The sequence below is a fragment of the Mus caroli genome, unplaced genomic scaffold (genome assembly GCF_978045245.1).
Source record: "Mus caroli unplaced genomic scaffold, Mus_caroli_1 scaffold_13, whole genome shotgun sequence".
NCBI lineage: Eukaryota > Metazoa > Chordata > Mammalia > Rodentia > Muridae > Mus > Mus caroli.
In genome coordinates this window covers 69801972-69821172 of record NW_028227268.1, presented here as the reverse complement: position 1 = coordinate 69821172, position 19201 = coordinate 69801972, and the positions used below count along the sequence as shown (strand labels likewise).

Genomic DNA, 19201 nt, shown 5'->3' with positions numbered 1-19201 from the left:
ACTGTACCCTTGGCTGACCTGGAACTCACTACACAGACCAGAGTGGTCTTGAACTCAGAGATCCATCTGCCTCTGTCTCCCATGCCATTCTTTTTAAAACGATTTTAGGTCAAGCATTGTGGCTTTAATCCCAGCCACTCGGGAGACAGGCAGGCAAGGGAGATGAGCTTGAGGATAAAATGTGGCTTACAGTAGAGCACTTGCCTGCTATGTGTGAGCCTTAGGTTTCATCTTCAGCAATGAGACAATGAAAAGTCAACCAGACTTCTAACCTGCCACCTCTTGCTTTGTCACTTATTCCCCTAAAAGCAACTGCCAGTTTTTCACCATAGGCTAAGCTGGAGCCACACTGAAATCCTTCCCCCTCCTTCAGGTACAGCTTGGCTCCTTGTAAAACTCAGCCACTGGTAAACAGATCTAAGTAGTCACCCAGGCCCTTTCTACCATTTTCCTTACACAAGTTACCTGGTTCTTCATGCCTCCAGATTCTCTGACAGGGTTTTCCACACACAGAGCAAAGTGACCACAGTGGACAATTTTACATCAGTCATTGCTTTACTCCCACCCTCACAGTTCCCACAGCCCCATGCAGGGGCACTGCTGACCATGGGTGAACACCTGATGCCGTGGAACAGCTATGGCCGCCCACCCCAACCTCTCTTCTCCAAAAAGCATAGTCCAAGGCCTGACCTGAGGCTGGGTGTGGCGATACATACCTTTAATCCCAACCCTGGGGAGGCAGAAGCAAGCAGATCTGAATCCGAGGCCAGCACGGACCATAAAGGTGAGTTTCAACCAACCAGCGTCTGACTTCTCCCTAGATAGGACCCATGCCATGGCAGTAAAGGGCTCACACTTCAACCCTATTGCCTCACCACAGGGCATGTACCCACTAGCCAGGCATCAGTTCCTAGCAGATTCTGGCCCTACTCAGTCCTGGCACTTATGTTAATACTCTGTGCCATCTACCTTCTACCATCAAATCTAAAGGCCAGCCTCGCAGATTACTATACCAAGAACAACACTGGACTGCTATTCTCCGGGGCAGAGGGCTCCAAAATAAACACCTTAAGGCAAGATTATGGACTGCATGCAGTCCAGGTTATTCTGTTGACAGTCTCCCGCAGCCTGCCCCTACCCACCCACCCACATATGTAACAACTCAAGTAAGTCCCCCCCCCCCACACACACACACACAGCCCACTTAAGAAAATTAAGAAAACCATTCAAGTTAAGACAGGTTTCTTTTATTAGTTTTTCCTAAACTTTGTCTCATGTTAACTGCTTTTCTTAGTGTAAGAATGTGACCCAGAGTTTTTAACAAACCAGTTTGGATAACGCAACCTGGATAAACACTTGTTTGCACACAAGTCATCAGTTGCCATCTGGCCAGCCTCCACATAAATCCAATCGGTCTATATAGACAGAGCAGAAGCAGACCATCTGATTTCTAGCTTTTAACTTCAAATTCATCCCCATCCCAACACCCAAACCCTCCCACCCCCACACACAAATGTTTATGAGAGTTCGTCATTAAGGACAGTCAGTTGCATAAGAGTTGGCTTAATCCTGCAGCCTGCATTTGAAAAAGCTATTGGCCTCAGAGCAAGGCCAGTGGGCACTCTTGCAGCACTCAAGGAAGCAGAGCATACATTTGGCCTGGGGTTCCAGGCCTGCACTGAGCGCGAGTCCAGCTGCTCACATAAGCATTCCTTCCTTCCCAACTGCCTCTAGAGCACTTGAGAGCTATAGCACTTCCTGTGTGGACAGACAAGACGCATAGTGATTCTAACTATGCATGGTTGAACCCTATTTCCAACAAGCAAAAAATAAACAGAGGCTCTGTTACAGAGATCAGTGATACAAAGACCCAGAACATAAGCGACACTTGTAACTAAGGCAGGCAACCAACTCTGACCTCTACTGCAGGCATCCATCCGCCCCTTTGTTTGCCCCAGGAATATGTGGTGCCCTGACACTGGCTTCAGTCAGCAATGAGGTGTTCTTGTGACCTTGGGCACCTTGTCTTTTATACCAATTTCAGACTTGTCCAGGGCAATGCAGTGCAATAGCTTTACAATCTGTCAGCTGTTTTAACATACAGATTGGCAGATTCAAGACACATTAACACAAAAGATACCAAAGAGCCTCGAACTCTCAACCTGTTCCATTCAAACCTCTAATTTACATACATCTACCACCACTCGAGCAGGTCAGGGTACAAATCTTTCCACCATACTAAGGATGGACTGCTCAGATTTACCATGCCTATACCCAACTGTGTTATTTACAACCCAACCTTAAGGTTAAACTAACTTTGATGCTTTAGTATTAGTGAATGTACTTTTAGGAAGTACAGGAAGCCAGAGTCCAAGTCCCTTGACACACTAAAGCTCGCTCTAAGTGAAGAGGGCACATAGCATTTATACTGCTTGAGGATGGAGGAGGAAGACGGGGCTGGGGATAGAGGGATGAGAGCAGGCCCTGCTGCGCTCTGCGCTCTCCTGTGTTAATCCATGCTTGGCCATTCTGACCCTCAGAAATGGAGAAAGCACCAGCCCCACAACCGCACAGGCAGAGAATGCTGGTGGTGATCTCCACCTAGACCTTCCAAAGCATAATTTGAACTTGTGTCATGTGTGAGGAAAAGCCTGCCTGGCGGCCGTCTCAGCTTTGTTAGAATTCAGTTTCCCCAAGCACACTTCACCTTCTAGAAGCATGATTAAAACAAGGAGGGAGGCGAGAGCTCAGATAGACTAGCTGGGCTCTTAAACAGGGCCGTAATGAAGAGAGAACAGTGCACTTCATCTCTGGATCTAACTATTTAGAAGTCAAAATGCTCTGTATATTACCTATATACCCCACCCCCGAGGTCCCCTAAAAACTGACTAAGAAATCTCCAGTATTTGCTTGCTCTAGTTGATATTCAGAACAAAGTTGACAACTTAAAGCTTTATAATAGTCTGTTTTAATATAAACAAGTGTTGGAATCAATCAATGTCCATCTCAGGAAGCTTCTTGTCGCCATCAGAAGGCACAGATGTGTCTGCACCGTGCTCAGCAGCCTGGGAGCCTGGGTTGTCTCCTTGGCCATCCACTGGTCCATTCTGCTCAGCATGTTTTGGTTCCTCCTTTGGGGGTTCCACTTTGGGTTTGGGTTTTGAAATTATAGGACTGCAAAAACTTGTCAGCTCCTAGAATGGTAAAGAAAACTATAGTTTCTTATAAATGAAACAAATTTTATATGACATGCTAAGCCCCAGTACCTAAGCCATAATGAAATCCCAACTGTTAATAACAAAGAGCTGTTAAGAAATGTTCAGGGCCGGGCATGGTGGCACACGGCTTTAATTCAGGCAGAGGCAGGCGGATTTCTGAGTTCGAGGACAGCCTGGTCTACAAAGTGAGTTCTAGGACAGCCAGGGCTATACAGAGAAACCCTGTCTCAAAGAAAAAGAAAAAAAAGAAATGTCCAAAGTACGCAAGGGCAAGAACTACCTTAATTTTAGCTTCAATCTCCTTTGTCTTAACAACTGGATCCACCGTCAGACTCTGTTTGTTCTGCAGGTTAAGCTTGCTATTCATCCACTCCATTGCCTCATTGGTGCTTTTCTCTACCTTTGTCATGTCAGCAGCATCCAAGTGTTCATACTGGTCCTCCTACAAGTGGAGATGACAGTTAATTGGAAGATGAGCAACTCCCTACCCAGTATCGCCTCTCAAACATTTCTCATCTTGGGGCTGGAGAGGCAGTTTGGCAGCTAAAGGCTCTTGTACAAAATCCAAGTTCAGTTCCCTTTATCTTCATCGGGCAGCTTAAAACCAACTGTAACTTCAGCCCCCAATAAAGATCCAACACTTTGATATGTGCATAAGAATAAAACTAGTAAGATTAAAAAAAAAAATCTTGGAAAAACCAAGACTGGTTGTGTTGGCGCATGGCTTTAATTCCAGCACGGGCATATGGACTTTGGTGAGCTCAAAGATACCTGGCCTACATAGCTAGTCCCAGGCCACCCAGGCCTACACAGTGAGCTCTTGCCTCAAAAACACAAAATCAAACAAACACACACTGCCATAACCAAAACTCATAGGAAAATGAAACTAAGATACCTTGTTTTTGAAAGAGCTGATAACTTTCATATACTGTTGGATTTGCTTCCCTAGTTCTTCAAATAATTTTGGTCTTTCTTCAGATTCCTGGAACCGTGTCTTAATGGGTTGACCTAAAGTCTAACAGGAGAATACACAGGTTTATACAGGGTAGCTTAAACTATCCAAGTTATATAACTACTAGGATTAAGAGTAATGGGGGTAATTTGTCACTCTCTGGGTATGTGTATGCACACACTTGATGAACATGAATATACACACAAATATATATGCACAACACATGCTTAAAATAATACAGGTTATTTTAAGCTAAATGTTTGTCCAAACCATTGAAAGTCCCAGGCACCTTCTCCAGCTGCTCATGACCACAAGTCAAGATTGTCCCAAGTGAAGTTGTTCCTCATGACCAAGCCCAATCCTCACAATGGGAGGACAACCAAAAGTTACCTAGCCAACAACTTTTACTTAACCAACATTTTTTATTAAGAAACAAACTGGGGAGGCCGGAGAAATGGCTCCACAGTTAAGAGCAACCTGGGTTCAAGCCCCCACACCCATACGCTGGCTCAGAAACACACACACAGAGAAAACTCTCCACAATGAATTGATCCCATCTCTCCCACACATAGACGAGGAAAAGCAGGAGACAAAATCAGCTATAGACACAGGTGAACTATGCATATGTACATTATTTGGGTCCCAACTCTGATCAACTAAATGGTTGTCACTGTTTAGGAAATAAGAACTGGAGCTGAAGAGATGGTTCAGAGGTTAAGAGCGCTGACTGCTCTTCCAAAGGTCCTGAGTTTAAATCCCAGCAACCACATGGTGGCTCACAACCATATTGAAATCTGACTCCCTCTTCTGAGGTGTCTGAAGACAGCTACAGTGTAGTTACATATAAAAAATAAATAAATAAATCTTTTTTTCGTTTGTTTCTTTGTGTTTTTGTTTTTTTGAGACAGGGTTTCTCTGTATAGCCCTGGCTGTCCTGGAACTCACTTTGTAGACCAGGCTGGCCTCGAACTCAGAAATCCGCCTGCCTCTGCCTCCTGAGTGCTGGGATTAAAGGCATGCACCACAACGCCTGGGATATAAATAAATCTTAAAAAATAAATAAATAAATAAGAACCAGAAAACTGGAGTAACACTGGAGATTTCTGGTGCAATGATGGTGTAGCAAGAGGCTGTAGATTTTGAGTAAAACATAAATCACAAAAAGCTTAACTCAACTGGAAGAAGGTACAGAAAAGACACACTAGCCAGAATGGCTGAAATAATTAGTCTTAACTTTCTTATGTCTGGCATTTTCCAAGGGGGGGGGGGGGGGGGAAGAAGTGAAGCCAGGCAGTAGTGGTGCAAGCCTTTTACTCCAGCACTTGGGAGGCAAAGGCGGGTGGGATCCCTTGAGTTCAAGGTCAGCATGGTCTACATACTGAGTTCTAGAACAACTTGGACAACAACAAGAGAAACCCTGTCTTTTTAAAAACAAAAACCAAACAAATGAAAACATTGTTTAGCAGAACCACTTGCATCCCTACCAAAGTAAACTAAGCCCCAGGCACTGTTCTTGAGCCATATACTCTGGACAGCTACAATGGCCCAGTTCTTCCAGAAAGTCCACAATAAAAGCCATAACAAAAGGGAAAGTTCCAATTTCCTCTCAGTGAATTTACAACTTTGTTTTCAAACAATTTTTCCCCCCAACAAACAGGTAATACTTTCTATGTTACCCATCCAGCTCCGTAGCATGTTCCTCACATCGAGAGGCTTTGCTGGGCATGTGGCAAGCCTGCACACGCAGCACCGGGGGAGGCTGAGGAGCTGGAGGAGAGCCTCAGCTACACTGTGGGAAAGGTATATACATACACAACCCTGGCCCAAACTGCACAGCAGGTACCTGAGGAAGGGCTACAACTCCATGCGCTTTCTATATCCTGACACCAAGAAGGGCCTCAATGCTAATCCACTGGAACAAAAGTTAGCTCATTCTATAACCGGTTAAGAGAATAACAGGCTACGTCATCAGAGTGATACAGTTCTTGCATGCATTTTTAGCCTGTGCTTTTACATGGAAGCTCCACTCTGGAAACTAGAGGCTCAGATACCTCTGTGTTGAGTCACTTACTTTTAATTCAGCCAATTTGTCTACATAAACTTGCTTTGGTTGATCTTCTCCATCTTCATACAGCCAATTTTCAGTATCCTCTAATTTTAAGGTAAAAGTATTACGATCCTGTAAATAAAAAAAGCAAAACCAAAATCAAAAAAAAAAAAAAGAAAAAGAAAAAGAAAAGAAAAACCAGTTACATGTCTGACTTTCTGACTTACACACATTGTAATGGGAGACAATACAGAAGTGCAAACCAGGTCTAAGGGATGGATCAGTGAGTAACCATGGGCTTGCCATGCCAAGTATAAATAAGAGCTTGCGTTCTGAAACCCAGAACCCATGTAGAAGCCAAACAGATGTGTCAGCTCCTCTAATCCAACACTCAGGAGGCAAGAGATGGGGAATCCCTAAAACAGGGTGCCTAGCTACACTAGTTTAAAAAAAAAATTAAAAAAAAAAAAAAAATTCAGCCAATTGCAGGTTCAAGAAAGACTGTCTTGACAGTAGAAGTGGAGAACAATCCAGGAAGACAGCAGACAAGAATTCTGAGGCTCTCCATGGACTCACGTGCGTGTGAACCCTTCACACGTGTAATACTAAACATTCAACTATTCCAAAAGTTACAACTATGTAACTCCCAAACAGAAAAATTTCACATTTTTTTGGATTGTATGCATATGAATGTTTTGCCTAATGTATGTAAGTGTCCATGTAGGGCAGAAAAGGCTGTCAATTCTCTATAGCTATAGACAGAATGAGCCACTATGAGTGCTAAGACCAAAACTCCAGCCTTTGAAGAGCCTGCCTGTGCTCCTACCACGCAGGTCTCGGCAGCATTTCTTGGTAACATGATCACACACACTAACACAGCTTCCTTTGAGTGTCCAAGGATTCCCCCTAGACCACACCAGTAAGGGAACAGGGCACTTACATCTTCACTCACAAACTTCTCATATTCACCACTAAGCTTGTCTCTCATCTCATACACATACTCTTCCACAGCATTCTTGGCATCATTCCGTTCCTTCTCCAGTTTATCCTGCATGATCATCTTACCCTGGAACAGAACAATGAATTAAACACGAGGACAACTATGACAATTTCCTCTTACACATCAACTAACATTAAAAGCAACAAGCTTCCAATTCTTGAGTCACCCCTACAAAATAGACCCAGGAATTAAAAAATTGAAAAGCACAGATTTTGTGGGGGGTTCTTTGTGGGGAGATAATAAAAATAAAGATCCTCAAAAGCAAAAACAAAACATTTAAGACAAGAAGTGGTGGCCGGGCGTGGTGGTGCACACCTTTAATCCCAGCACTCGGGAGGCAGAGGCAGGCAGATTTCTGAGTTTAAGACCAGCCTGGTCTACAAAGTGAGTTCCAGGACAGCCAGGGCCACACAGAGAAACCCAGTCGGGGGGGGGGGGGGGGGGGGCCTGTTTCAAACTAAAAGAAAAGGGGGGGGCATAGGAAAGGGTTAGTTATTACTTTGGGGCGACAGAGTTCTGTGTCAGGCAGAGTGGCACAGGCCTTTAATCTCAACACTTGGGAGGCAGAGGCAGACAGATCTCTGGCCAGGCCAGCATGAAGTACATAGTGAGTTCTAGGACAGCCGAGGAGAGACCCTATCTCAAACAAAATAAAACAAAAACAAAACAAAAAGGCACCTGGCAAGAGATAGCAATGTAGACATCAAGTTACTATCACACACAAAAGAACATAAAGAGCCATAGCTTACAACTTAAATCTGCTTTTACCAAAAATAGTCCAAACTGGCAGAAACCCTAAAGCAGTATCAAACAGCCCTTTCACAGGAGTCAGGAACAGACACCTGCATATCAGATATTTACATTCCAATTCCTAACAGAAGCAAAATTACAGTTAATGAAGCAGCAAGGAAATAGTTTATTGTTGGAGATCAACACAACACCAGGAACTGAATTAAAAGCACTGACTTAAAGTCCAAACATACCTCATTCTCTGTGTACAGGCCGAGCATCTCCCGGTCCAGCTGCCAGAGCAGCTGGCTCTCAATGGGAAGGTCCACAGTGCTGGTCTTCACTTTTGCCTTCTTTGCTTGAGGTGGTTGGTCCGTCTTTTTATCTTTTGATCCAGCTTGAGATGTCTAAAGAAACAAAAACTATGAAGAACAAAACCACACAGGCTAACTTAATATTTTAAAATAGATCAAATATCAAAAGCTGACTTGGCCTCAGTTAACTAATGATGTAACTCCTAAGTATCATATCTAGTAACTAAAGAGTGAGTCTGTTATATGTAGAATACTACACTCAGGAGTAAAGCATAATGGTGGTCATTAGGGATTGGGGTCCTGTGTCCTACCCACCTCGTCTCTGTACCTACACAAATGCACTGCTGCATCTTCCTTTTTAAAAATTACGTTCTTAAGACTTTGTATGTATGCATACACACATGCCCTGGTACATGTGGGTGGAGTTCAGAAGACAATTTGTGGGGAATCAGTTTTCTTTCCACCAAGTGGGCCTGAGGAATCCAACTCAAGTAGGCAAGGTTGGCAACAGGTAATTGGGTGTAGAACTTATCCCTGGTACCAGCTGACTCATCTCCCCAGCCACATGGTAACACCTTACAATAGAAAGGAGTGGCCCTTCTGGCTCCCTAGCCACCTTCGAGACTGTTCTTGGTTGGTAGCCATTCCACTCCTAAGATACAGAAAGGTGACCACAAAGACATAAATCTCCTAGACTACTGTATCACATTGCCCTGCGCTACTGCTTACCACTATAATAACTACAATATTCTTAAATTTACAAACGTGTCAGAACAGACTCATGAAAAGTAAACCACCAAAATTCTTCTTCACTAAAACTTATAGCAAAAGAGAAAAGGGGAAGAAAAAAAAAACAGATTAGCCGGGCATGGTGGTGCACGCCTTTAATCCCAGCACTCGGGAGGCAGGGGCAGGCGGATTTCTGAGTTCGAGGCCAGCCTGGTCTACAAAGTGAGTTCCAGGACAGCCAGGGCTACACAGAGAAACCCTGTCTGGGGGGTGGGGGGGTGGGGGGGTGGGGGTGGGGAGAAAGAAAAAAAACAAAAACAAAAACAAAACAGGCTAAAATAATTGGCAAAATTTGAGAAATACAAAAGGAAATTTTATGTCTCATTGTTTCATCAGTAAAAATTTAGCGGTAATGTTCTTTTTTATTTTTAACTTTCCAAAACACACTATGCAATGTAGCTAAAAACTTCTACAAATAAACAGAACAGCACAGAACCACATTCCAATCAGGCCCTGGGGTTCCTGAGAGACTGAGAATCCTAAGGTTGTACCTCCATCTCCTCAGACTCCGCCTTGTTTTCTGCTGGTGTCTGTGGCTGCTGCTGCTCTTCAGTATGTGGTTCTTCCTGGTCCACTTGCATCTTCTGAAAGACCAGTTAAATCAAACATTGAAACAAGAAGATTACAACAGAAAAAAACCTAGGCAGCCTTCACAACATACTCAAAGTCACATGGTATAGGATGCCTGCTGACTTACCAGCCATCACTGTAACAGGGTTCAAAATTCCAATTACGCACAATTACATAAAGCATGAAGTTTTCCTCTCTGGAGTTCAGCACAACAGTGTGGTTGGTACCTGCCCTGCCCAGCATGCCCACCCTTGTAGGAACTATGGAACTCCTTTGTGAATCATAAAAGACTCAATGGAGTGTGGAAACACAAACTCCTAAGAAAACTTGAGCTTCTCTTCCACATGCCTTCTCCCAGAGGCTTGACTTTTGTCAAGAGACCCACAGAGAATTCTTTCAGCACCATTCACTAATAAAGAAGTCGGGGCGAGCCTGGAGAGATGGTACTGACTTGGAAGTCCTGAGTTCAAATTTCAGCAACCATATGGTGGCTCACAACCATCCATAATGACATCTGATGCCCTCTGCTGGAGTGCCTGAAGACAGCTACAGTGTACTTATATAATAAATAAAAAAAAAAGTCTGGGGCTGAACAATAGTGGTGCTTGCCTTTAATCCCAGCACTTGGGAGGCAGAGGCAGGTGGATTTCTGAGTTCGAGGCCAGCCTGGTCTACAGAGTGAGTTCCAGGACAGCCAGGACTACACAGAGAAACCTTGTCTCAGAAAACAAACAAACAAACAAACAAAAAAAGTCTGGGAAGCATCTGAAACCAGGATCTCAATGTGGGTGCTCTGCACAGTGCAGGTCCCACACATGGGGAAGAGTTTTCTTTTTTTCTTTTTTTTTTTTTTTAAAAAGATTTTATTTATTTATTATATGTAAGTACACTGTAGCTGTCTTCAGACACTCCAGAAGAGGGCGCTAGATCTCATTGCGGATGGTTGTGAGCCACTATGTGGTTGCTGGGATTTGAACTCTGGACCTTTGGAAGAGCAGTCGGGTGCTCTTACCCACTGAGCCATCTCACCAGCCCAAAATGAGAAAGGCTATCTTTTTTTTTTTTTTGGTTTTTTCGATACAGGGTTTCTCTGTATAGCCCTGGCTGTCCTGGAACTCACTTTGTAGACCAGGCTGGCCTCGAACTCAGAAATCCGCCTGCCTCTGCCTCCCGGGTGCTGGGATTAAAGGCGTGCGCCACCACGCCCGGCTGGGGAAGAGTTTTCAAAGCTTTGAATCTGATGTACAGACAGACAAAGACCTGTATCTATCAAGAGTACATAATCTCCTGTACTTCTAAAAACAATCACCAGACATAATCAGAAGTACAGGGTTAAGCTGAGAAACAGTCTGAGGGAGGAGCCAATTTCAGTTCCTTTCCATTGGAATGAAATGGAAAAGTGGTTTGAGTGGCCTCAGTGCTCCTGTCAGCCCGTCGTCAGCTGTGACCAATACAAATGGTATCGCATGCAGGCTACCTCCTCTTCCTTTGCATTCTGATCCGTCTCCATGGGCTCCTCACTCTCCTCGGACTTGTGCACCTCCACCAAGGCCGCACTGGACACACTGAAGATGCCATGCACATTCACCCGGACCTTGACTTTCACTTTTGAGCTGGAGCCATCAGACTGTGGAGTGACTTTCTGAACAGAGAACTGAGCTGGGATTTAAGGAAAGAAAGCACAGTGAGACTGACCTTAAACATCCAGAGCCGTAGTAATAAAACAACCAGGCTCCTGGGTCAGACCATTTCTCAGAGAAGTAGCATCTCCTTCCTCTCAACACAGCGCAATCCTGACCCCCACCACTCAGGGCTCAAACGTCTCCTGTTGGTCTCTCCTTTCCTCCAATCCCCTATGTCATCTGCATGTGCTGTGCCAGATAGTCAAGTATCCAATTTCCACAATTTACTTTTAAATTTTTCCAGTTTGTCATCTTCCAAGAAATGGTCATTTGTAAATTTTACTACCATACCAAGAGTTTGTTGTGGAATTTTATTTTCTTATCTTTTAAAGTTCAAAAACAATTTTGTTTAAAAACAAAAATAAACAAAACCATGGAAAACTTGAGACGGGCAAGCTGTACATCTTGGAGTTGCCTAAGACAAAAAGCCAAGGTGGGTTTCAGAGGAAGGCTATGGAAGCCCAATGTGTAAGTGAGCGTTCCCAGGGCTAGACCAATATTGGGAAAACATAGAAAAGAATACAGTTCGAGAAGTTAGCCTTTCTGCGTATGACTGTCATACAAATGAAAAGCAGGGAGGCCAACCTTCTTCCCACAATTCCTAAAGGTCACTGACACTGCTCCTGGCTGTTCATCCACCGCACAGATCTTTACAACTCTTGGTTTCTCTGTCAAGTGATATTTCCAAATTGTAAATGTTCTCAATTTGTAAAGACTGGTCAACTTGGTTCCAAAATCTACAATAAACTGATGTTGTAAACAATCTAGTGGTTTCTGTGCAAATCTTGTAACCCTATATTAGAATCCAACTCAACTCTATGACATCAGGACCACCTTAAGCAATGACCCACAATATGCACTCAACCCAGGAACACTGCTACAAAAGTCAAGCCTCCATTAAATAACCATCTGACTGCTTCTACAGCAAGTACAAAGGGCAGAAGATGTTTGCTTCTGTGGCCTAAAGCGCCTACATTTCTGAACAGTCTATTTTTTTTCCATTTAGTACTCTAAGTACAGACAAGTTTTTGTTATTATTTCAGTTCAATTCTACTCACCTATAGCAGGATCTGGATAGGGCAAATCCTGAGGAGAACTATAGTAGGCCTCAAGAGTGAAAGGTTCCTTTCTATAGAAAGTGAGGACTTTGGAGAAAGGAGCAGCATGATTTTTGGGGAAGACTTCACAGTCACTAGGAAGAAGAAAAAGGACAAAAAACAAAAAACTTCATAAAACTTTTTCTTTTTAAAATATTCCAATCTTCCTTTGATTTTTGTTTTTTTTTGGGGGGGGGGGAGGCACGAGTGTGTCCATGCTGAGGTGAGAGGAACTCCCCCTGATCTGAGACAGCAATCTCTGCTTTTTGCTGCTACCCAGTCCAGGCTTTCAGCCTGGAAGCTTCTGGGGAGTCCTGACCCTCCGCCTCCCATCTCACCCTAGCTTTATATTGGCTCTGGGGGTCTTCTGGCTTGTATGGCAAGCGTTTTCCTCAGACAAAAATGTATGACATTCTGAACACCTTTGACACATGTATCCTAGCTTTGTAATTACTCAACAGTCCTAGTTTCCCCTCCGTGTCAGCTGTTACTATATGCAGGTTCATAGAGAGATGACTCGGAAGTTAAGAGCACTGGATGCTTTTCTAAATGACATGGGCTTGATTCCCAACACCCACATGTTATCTTACAACTAATGCCCTCTTTCTGGTCTCCTCATATACTAGGCAGACACATGGTACACAGCCATACATGCAGCTAAAATACACAAATAAAACATCAATCTTATAAAATTCTTTATGAACTGTTTAAAAAATAATATACTTGAACAAGTATATATAATTTTAAAGGACAGGGCACACTAATTTACTCATGCCTTTAAAAAAAAAAAAAAGGAAAAACGGAGAGGCTCGTACTCACTATGCAGCCAAGGATGGCCTTACATCTTGATCCTCCTGCCTCCCTCTACCAAAACCTGCTCGGTTACAGGGATTCACTATCATGCCTGGCCTTGAATTTACACCAACAACCACCACATTTCATGCCTTGGACAGATACACGCGTAAATTGAAAAGAAGGACAACACACTGCCTAGATTCAACATCCAACTGAGTACATAAAAACAAGACTGACAATGCATTACCTTGACCCCTCTTCGGCTGGAGAATTCCATCGCAAAGATATTGGATATGGCACCACATCAGTGATAGAAAATTCTCTGACTTTGAAAGCAGGTGATAAGATTGCACACTAGAAGGAAAATGTTAACAATTCCATTGACACAGACATTATAACTTGGTATTATAGAACTACAAGCAGTAGGAGGCCATCACTGATTGAATATTTTCAGTAGTAATATAATCGTTATCTGAATAGTTCTACAAACTGCTGTCATTGTTAAATTTACTGTCTAACTAGTTACTTTAACTGAAGTCTACTACTTCATGAATCAATACCGACAATCCAACAAGTTCTGTCAGCTCTAGCTTAGGCCCTTAACCTAGGCCCACAATTCCGTTTGTTTGTTTGTGTTTTTGCAGGACAATGTTCTCTGTGCAGCCCAGGCTTACCTCACTCTGTGAATGTCCTGGACTCACTCTGTAGCCCAGACCTCAAACTCACTGAGCTCCATGTGCCTCTACCTCCCAAGTGCTAGAATCAAACTGAAGGCCTGCGTCAGCACAGCCCCCAGCCTCTCTCTGCACTTCTGAACTCCTCTTTTTTTTTTTTTTTTTTTTTTTTTGGTTTTCCCGAGACAGGGTTTCACTGTGTAGCCCTGGCTGTCCTGGAACTCACTTTGTAGACCAGGCTGGCCTCGAACTCAGAAATCCGCCTGCCTCTGCCTCCCGAGTGCTGGGATTAAAGGCGTGCGCCACCACGCCCGGCTTAAACTCCTCTTACTACACGCTACGCCATCAATACCTTGTATGTATGTCAGCTGCCCATTTTAAGCAAGAGTTTCAGAATCTTACACCTTAAGCTGCCCTTTTGTTAATGGGTAGATCTGTGCTATGACTTCTGAAGAAGACCAAACTCACCTGCAGAGCACAGCCTCGAGTGACAGCTTCATCTGCATTTAATGTTGTGCTGAGTTCTTTACCAAAAAACTTGCTGATCTTCTCTTTCACTGCAGGGATTCGTGTGGCACCACCAACTATCTCCACTGCATAAATATCTTCTTTCTTTAACTCTACCACAAAAAACAAAACATAAAAAGAATCTTTAAACCAATATTCTACAATGAAGAACAAAGTAGTAGAGCTCATGGTGTCCACAAACATTTTAAAAAACAAACAACTCCCTCACATACCCATTCCAAAATTCATCATCCTCCCCCACCCACCCATCCCCCACCATGCCCTACCCACACACACTCACATTCTCTCACCCTGGAGCATAGCCTCTGGTAAAAAGTAGTCATCTTGCCAGGCAGTGGTGGCGCACACCTTTAATCCCAGCACTTGAGAGGCAGAGGCAGGCGGATTTCTGAGTTGAGGCTCTATAGAGAAACCCTATCTTGAAAACAACAACAACAACAAAAAAGTACTCATCTTGACTCTCAAATAACAATAGTGGGGTCTGGAAGACACTGCCCAAGGACACTACACTTTTGCCTGTGCAGGTCCTGCATTCCCTTAGAGGGCTACACAAAGTACTGTAAAGAGATCCAACATTCCAGCCAGCATGTTAGCCCAAAGTGGGCTTCAAAATACTACGTCATCCATGACCTGCCATAAAGCAAGGAAGTTCCAAATAACAAGGCACAGGCACACAGCCATGGACTATGGTCTCCTGGGGATCAGGGCATGGCAAGGCTCTGCTACTGCCCAAAACCTATCTAATGCCAAGTGCTTTCCCAGTCACACTTTATCTAACAACCACTGTCCGCTCGAGGGTTAAACACACATGCTGAGAAAGCCTGGTGACCCCAGAGTTCAGCCTCCAGGATGCACAAAAATGTGCAAAGAGCATCAACTCTACTTAGATATTGTCTGACCTCCACTAACTCACTTTTTAAAAAAGAAATGAGCTGCAGCCAGGCATATTAAGTATGTGCCTGCAGTTCCAGCTGGAGGCAGGGGAAGGAGTACTGCTTGAGTCCAAGGATTGCAGGCCAGCCTACACAATGTAACTGCAACTCCTGAGAAGACGGAAAAATGGGAAACAGGGAGGGTGACACTCCCAAAATCCATAGTTAAAACACACTTACCTCTCATCAACACTGATTTAAGAGCCAAGCCAGTACTAAGCTAACATTACATGAACACCCTGAATTAATCAGTGACAAACAAAAATGTAAACATTAGACCCCAAACCGTTTTAGTTAATAATGTATTCCTAAGGGAATTGTCACCCTTTAGTCTGAAACATAATTAAAACATCTTATAAATCACACCTGGTTTGCATGTCTTTCTGTGCTCCTATTTCAACATGACTCTCCACTTTATTTTTGTATATTTATTAATCTGTTTGTTTGATTGGTTGATTGAGACTGGATCTCTTTTAGGACTGCTGGCTGTCCTGAGTTCACGTCGATCCATCTGTCTCTTTCTCCTGGTTACTGAGATTTTCAGACAGGGTCTCTAACCTAGTCTGGCCTTAAAATTTAATGATGACCTTAAACTTCTGACCTATCTGCTGAAAATACAGGCACGCATCACCATTCAACCTGTCCTTCAAAAAAATAATTTTTTAAAAATGTATATGGTTGTTTTGTGTGCATGTGTCTGTGCACAATGTTCATCCATGCACCACATATATGCCTGATGGTGACACAGGCCAGAAGAGGAGGTCGGGTCTCTTGGAACTGGCGTTATCGTCACCATGAAGATGTTAGGACTTTGACCTGGGTCCTCTGGTAGAGAGCAGCTACTTCTAGCCTCTGAGCCATCTCTCTAGGTTTGTTTGTTTTGTTTTGTTTTGAGAGAGTCTTCCACTGAACGAGGAGCTTGATTCTAGGATGATCTGTCTACCTTCCCACCACTGGAGATTACAGTGTGTGCAGCTGCACCTGGGTTTTACAGAGATGCCGAGGAGCCAAAGGTCTTTATGTTTGAGCAGCAAGGCTTTACCCACAGAGCCATACTAAGTTAACACAGGGCTCACTGACAAAAAGACTACCACATACACACTGCAAAGCAACTCAGTAAACAGATTTCTACATCCATCTGTGCTTGAGAAAGAAAGTTTTCAGAGAAAACACTTTTATTTCCCTGTATTCTTCATAGAAGGCTTTATAAAGAAGAAATATTCCAGGGGACAGATAAAGCTTATTATAGCATGAAGCTAAACTGACAGTGTTCATGCAGCAAACATTTGACTGGGAGAAAATGATAACATGCAATACATCCCCAGAGTCTGAGATCTACAAACAATTAATTCAATGACAAAAGTACTCACTGGATTGCTCCAAGACGCTTCGAAGTGGCGGCTCCACTCTTGCTAGGAGATCATCACACATCTCCAAAAATTTGCCTCTAGTAAAGAAATAATACAAATTAAACCACATTCCACTTATACGTAAAACAAAAGGCAATGACAAGCACTGATAAGGATTTGGGAACTGCAGGCCTTACACGTTTCTGGGCAATGTAAAATGAACACTAAGAGTCTGGCTTTTGCTTGGAATGCTAAACTTTAACAGCACTGCCAGAGGACTGCGTTCTACACTGGGTATGCACACTAATAGAATTAAAACGTAACTTCACAGAAATAAAACATGTACACATGATAGGATGCTTTCCAACATGATTCATAAAATCCAGAAAGCAAAAACAATTCAAATGCCTGTCAATGTACTCAGGAAGAAAAGGGTGATATCAGGCTAGATCTGAAAGTGCTGTGCTAAACAGAAGTCAAACAAAGGACATCTTTTATTTATTCCAGTTATATGAACTACTCAGGATAGGTAAATCAACACACACACACACACAAGAGTTCAGTGCCAGCTTGAGTAGGAAAAAAAAGAGAAAGAACATTAACATACATCAAATTCTTCTCTGTGGGCCGGAAAGATGGCTCAGAGGTTAAAAGAGAAGTCCTGAGTTCAAGTCTCAGCAACCACATGGTGGCTCACAACCATCTGTCATCAGATCTGATGCCCTCCCCCTCTTCTGGTGTGTCTGAAGACAGCTACAACATACTTATATATAATAGATAGATAGACAGACAGACAGACAGATAAATCTTGAAAAAAAATTCTTCTCTGTAAGATTGGTTTAGAATTAGAAAAAGAGCACAGCTCTTCTGTCTACACCTTGTGCAAGAACTAGTGTGGTGATCTTTTACAATTAGTGACTACTGACACAGGAGTCTCTGCCAGTTGTCTACAGGCTTAGCAACGGGGCAGGTGGTTCCCACCCGTCTCTACTTTTACTCCAGAATCCTTGACAACATCTATCTTTTTTGTTTGCTTGTTTTTTTAAAAAAAACCATTTTGGGTTTTAGTTTAATCTGCTCTGAACATAATTATATAAACAGAACTATGCAATACTCAAGTTATTTCAAAATGAGTCTAATAACTAGCATGTTTCACAGGCCATCCATGATTTATTCTATATCTACATTTTATTATTTTTATATTTATTTTATGTGTATAGTCATGTTGCCTGCATGCATCTATGTACATACGTGCATGGCCTGGTGCCCTCAGATCAGAAGAAGGTGTTAGATCCCCTAAAACTGGGGTTATAGATGGTTGTAAGTTACCAGGATGGTACTGGACAAAACCCAGGGCCTCTTAGCCACTTAAATATATATATCTCCAGTTCCATATGTACATGTTTCAAAAAATAATCCATGCAATGAGCCAAGACACGTTTTGTTTGTTGGGGGAAAAAATAAAAGAGTCCCTGATAAGACAGGACAGCAACAGAGGGCAAACCTAAAAAGTTCCCTTAAAAGGGGTTAGAGATGTGGCTCAAGGGTTAACAGTTGCTGCTTTTTCTGGACCCAACATAATGGCATATAACTGCAACTCCAGTTCCAGAAAATCCAAACCCTCTTCTCACCTCTGAAGGAAGGGACCAGGGACGCACATGGTACGCCTACATACACACAGGCAAACATTCACATACAGAAAAATAAACCTTTTAAATAGCATTTTAAAAAGTTCTCTTAAAAGGGAAACAAGAATGTAAGGAAAGAAAAAACACTGATAAACCCAAACTGGGCAAGAAAGTAGAAGTAAAGTCAAAAGGAAGAAAAACCACTCTAAACACTGCTTCCCAAGGCCTGGGCATAGTGCTTAGCTGGACAGTGCTTGTTTAGCATGCATGAAGCCCTGCACTCCATATCCCACGATACTTAGAACATACAAAATAACCTGTGTCCAAAAAAAGCAAGCAAAAAAGTTCTTCAGGCAATGGTGGCAACACACCTTTAATCCCAGCACTCCCAAGGCAGAGGTGGGTGGAACTCTGAATTCAAGCCAGCCTGGTCTACAGAACAGCCAGAGCTACACAGACTTACAAACCCTGATTTTTAAAAAAAAAAAAAAAAGCCCAAGTAAGCAGCCATGATGTAATGCCAGTGCTGGGGAGAAAGACTGGGGAGGTGAAGAGCCGCCTGCATCACAGTGAGTTCCAAGCCAAAGAGGCACAGAGTGGCAACTATGTCACAAAAGTAAAAGGGTTTGGAGCAGAAAAACTGAAAAGAACCTAGAAATACCTATTTCAACTAAAAATGCACAAAAGAATATACAAATCCAGAGTCTCTTCCTGAGACTAGAAGGAACTCCTGAAGACTGCTATCAGGACGGAGCGTCCGTCTCTTTTAGGTGATGACAAAAAACATTCTATAATTAGACAGTGGCCACCTTATGAATACATACAAAACATTGAAGTGTACATTTAAAATGGTAGATTCTTTTATATGAAGACTACCTCAACAGCCACAAAAAACAA

General features: G+C 43.0%; 1 protein-coding gene across 1 annotated transcript in view; it reads right to left on the bottom strand.

The window, feature by feature from the left end:
• Positions 1 to 1225: 1225 nt before the first annotated feature.
• Hspa4 (heat shock protein family A (Hsp70) member 4) overlaps positions 1226 to 19201 on the bottom strand; it is a 42434-nt gene continuing 24458 nt past the window's right edge. Inside the window, exons 8-19 of the mRNA XM_021178214.3 lie at positions 16698 to 16774; positions 14336 to 14487; positions 13441 to 13547; positions 12360 to 12493; positions 11097 to 11278; positions 9541 to 9633; positions 8201 to 8353; positions 7158 to 7283; positions 6242 to 6349; positions 4114 to 4233; positions 3499 to 3660; positions 1226 to 3194 (exon numbers count right to left, since the gene is read on the bottom strand). Of these exons, the coding sequence (XP_021033873.1) occupies positions 2991 to 3194; positions 3499 to 3660; positions 4114 to 4233; positions 6242 to 6349; positions 7158 to 7283; positions 8201 to 8353; positions 9541 to 9633; positions 11097 to 11278; positions 12360 to 12493; positions 13441 to 13547; positions 14336 to 14487; positions 16698 to 16774 (1618 nt within the window). The 3' untranslated portion in view covers positions 1226 to 2990. The remainder of the gene's footprint in view (positions 3195 to 3498; positions 3661 to 4113; positions 4234 to 6241; positions 6350 to 7157; positions 7284 to 8200; positions 8354 to 9540; positions 9634 to 11096; positions 11279 to 12359; positions 12494 to 13440; positions 13548 to 14335; positions 14488 to 16697; positions 16775 to 19201) is intronic.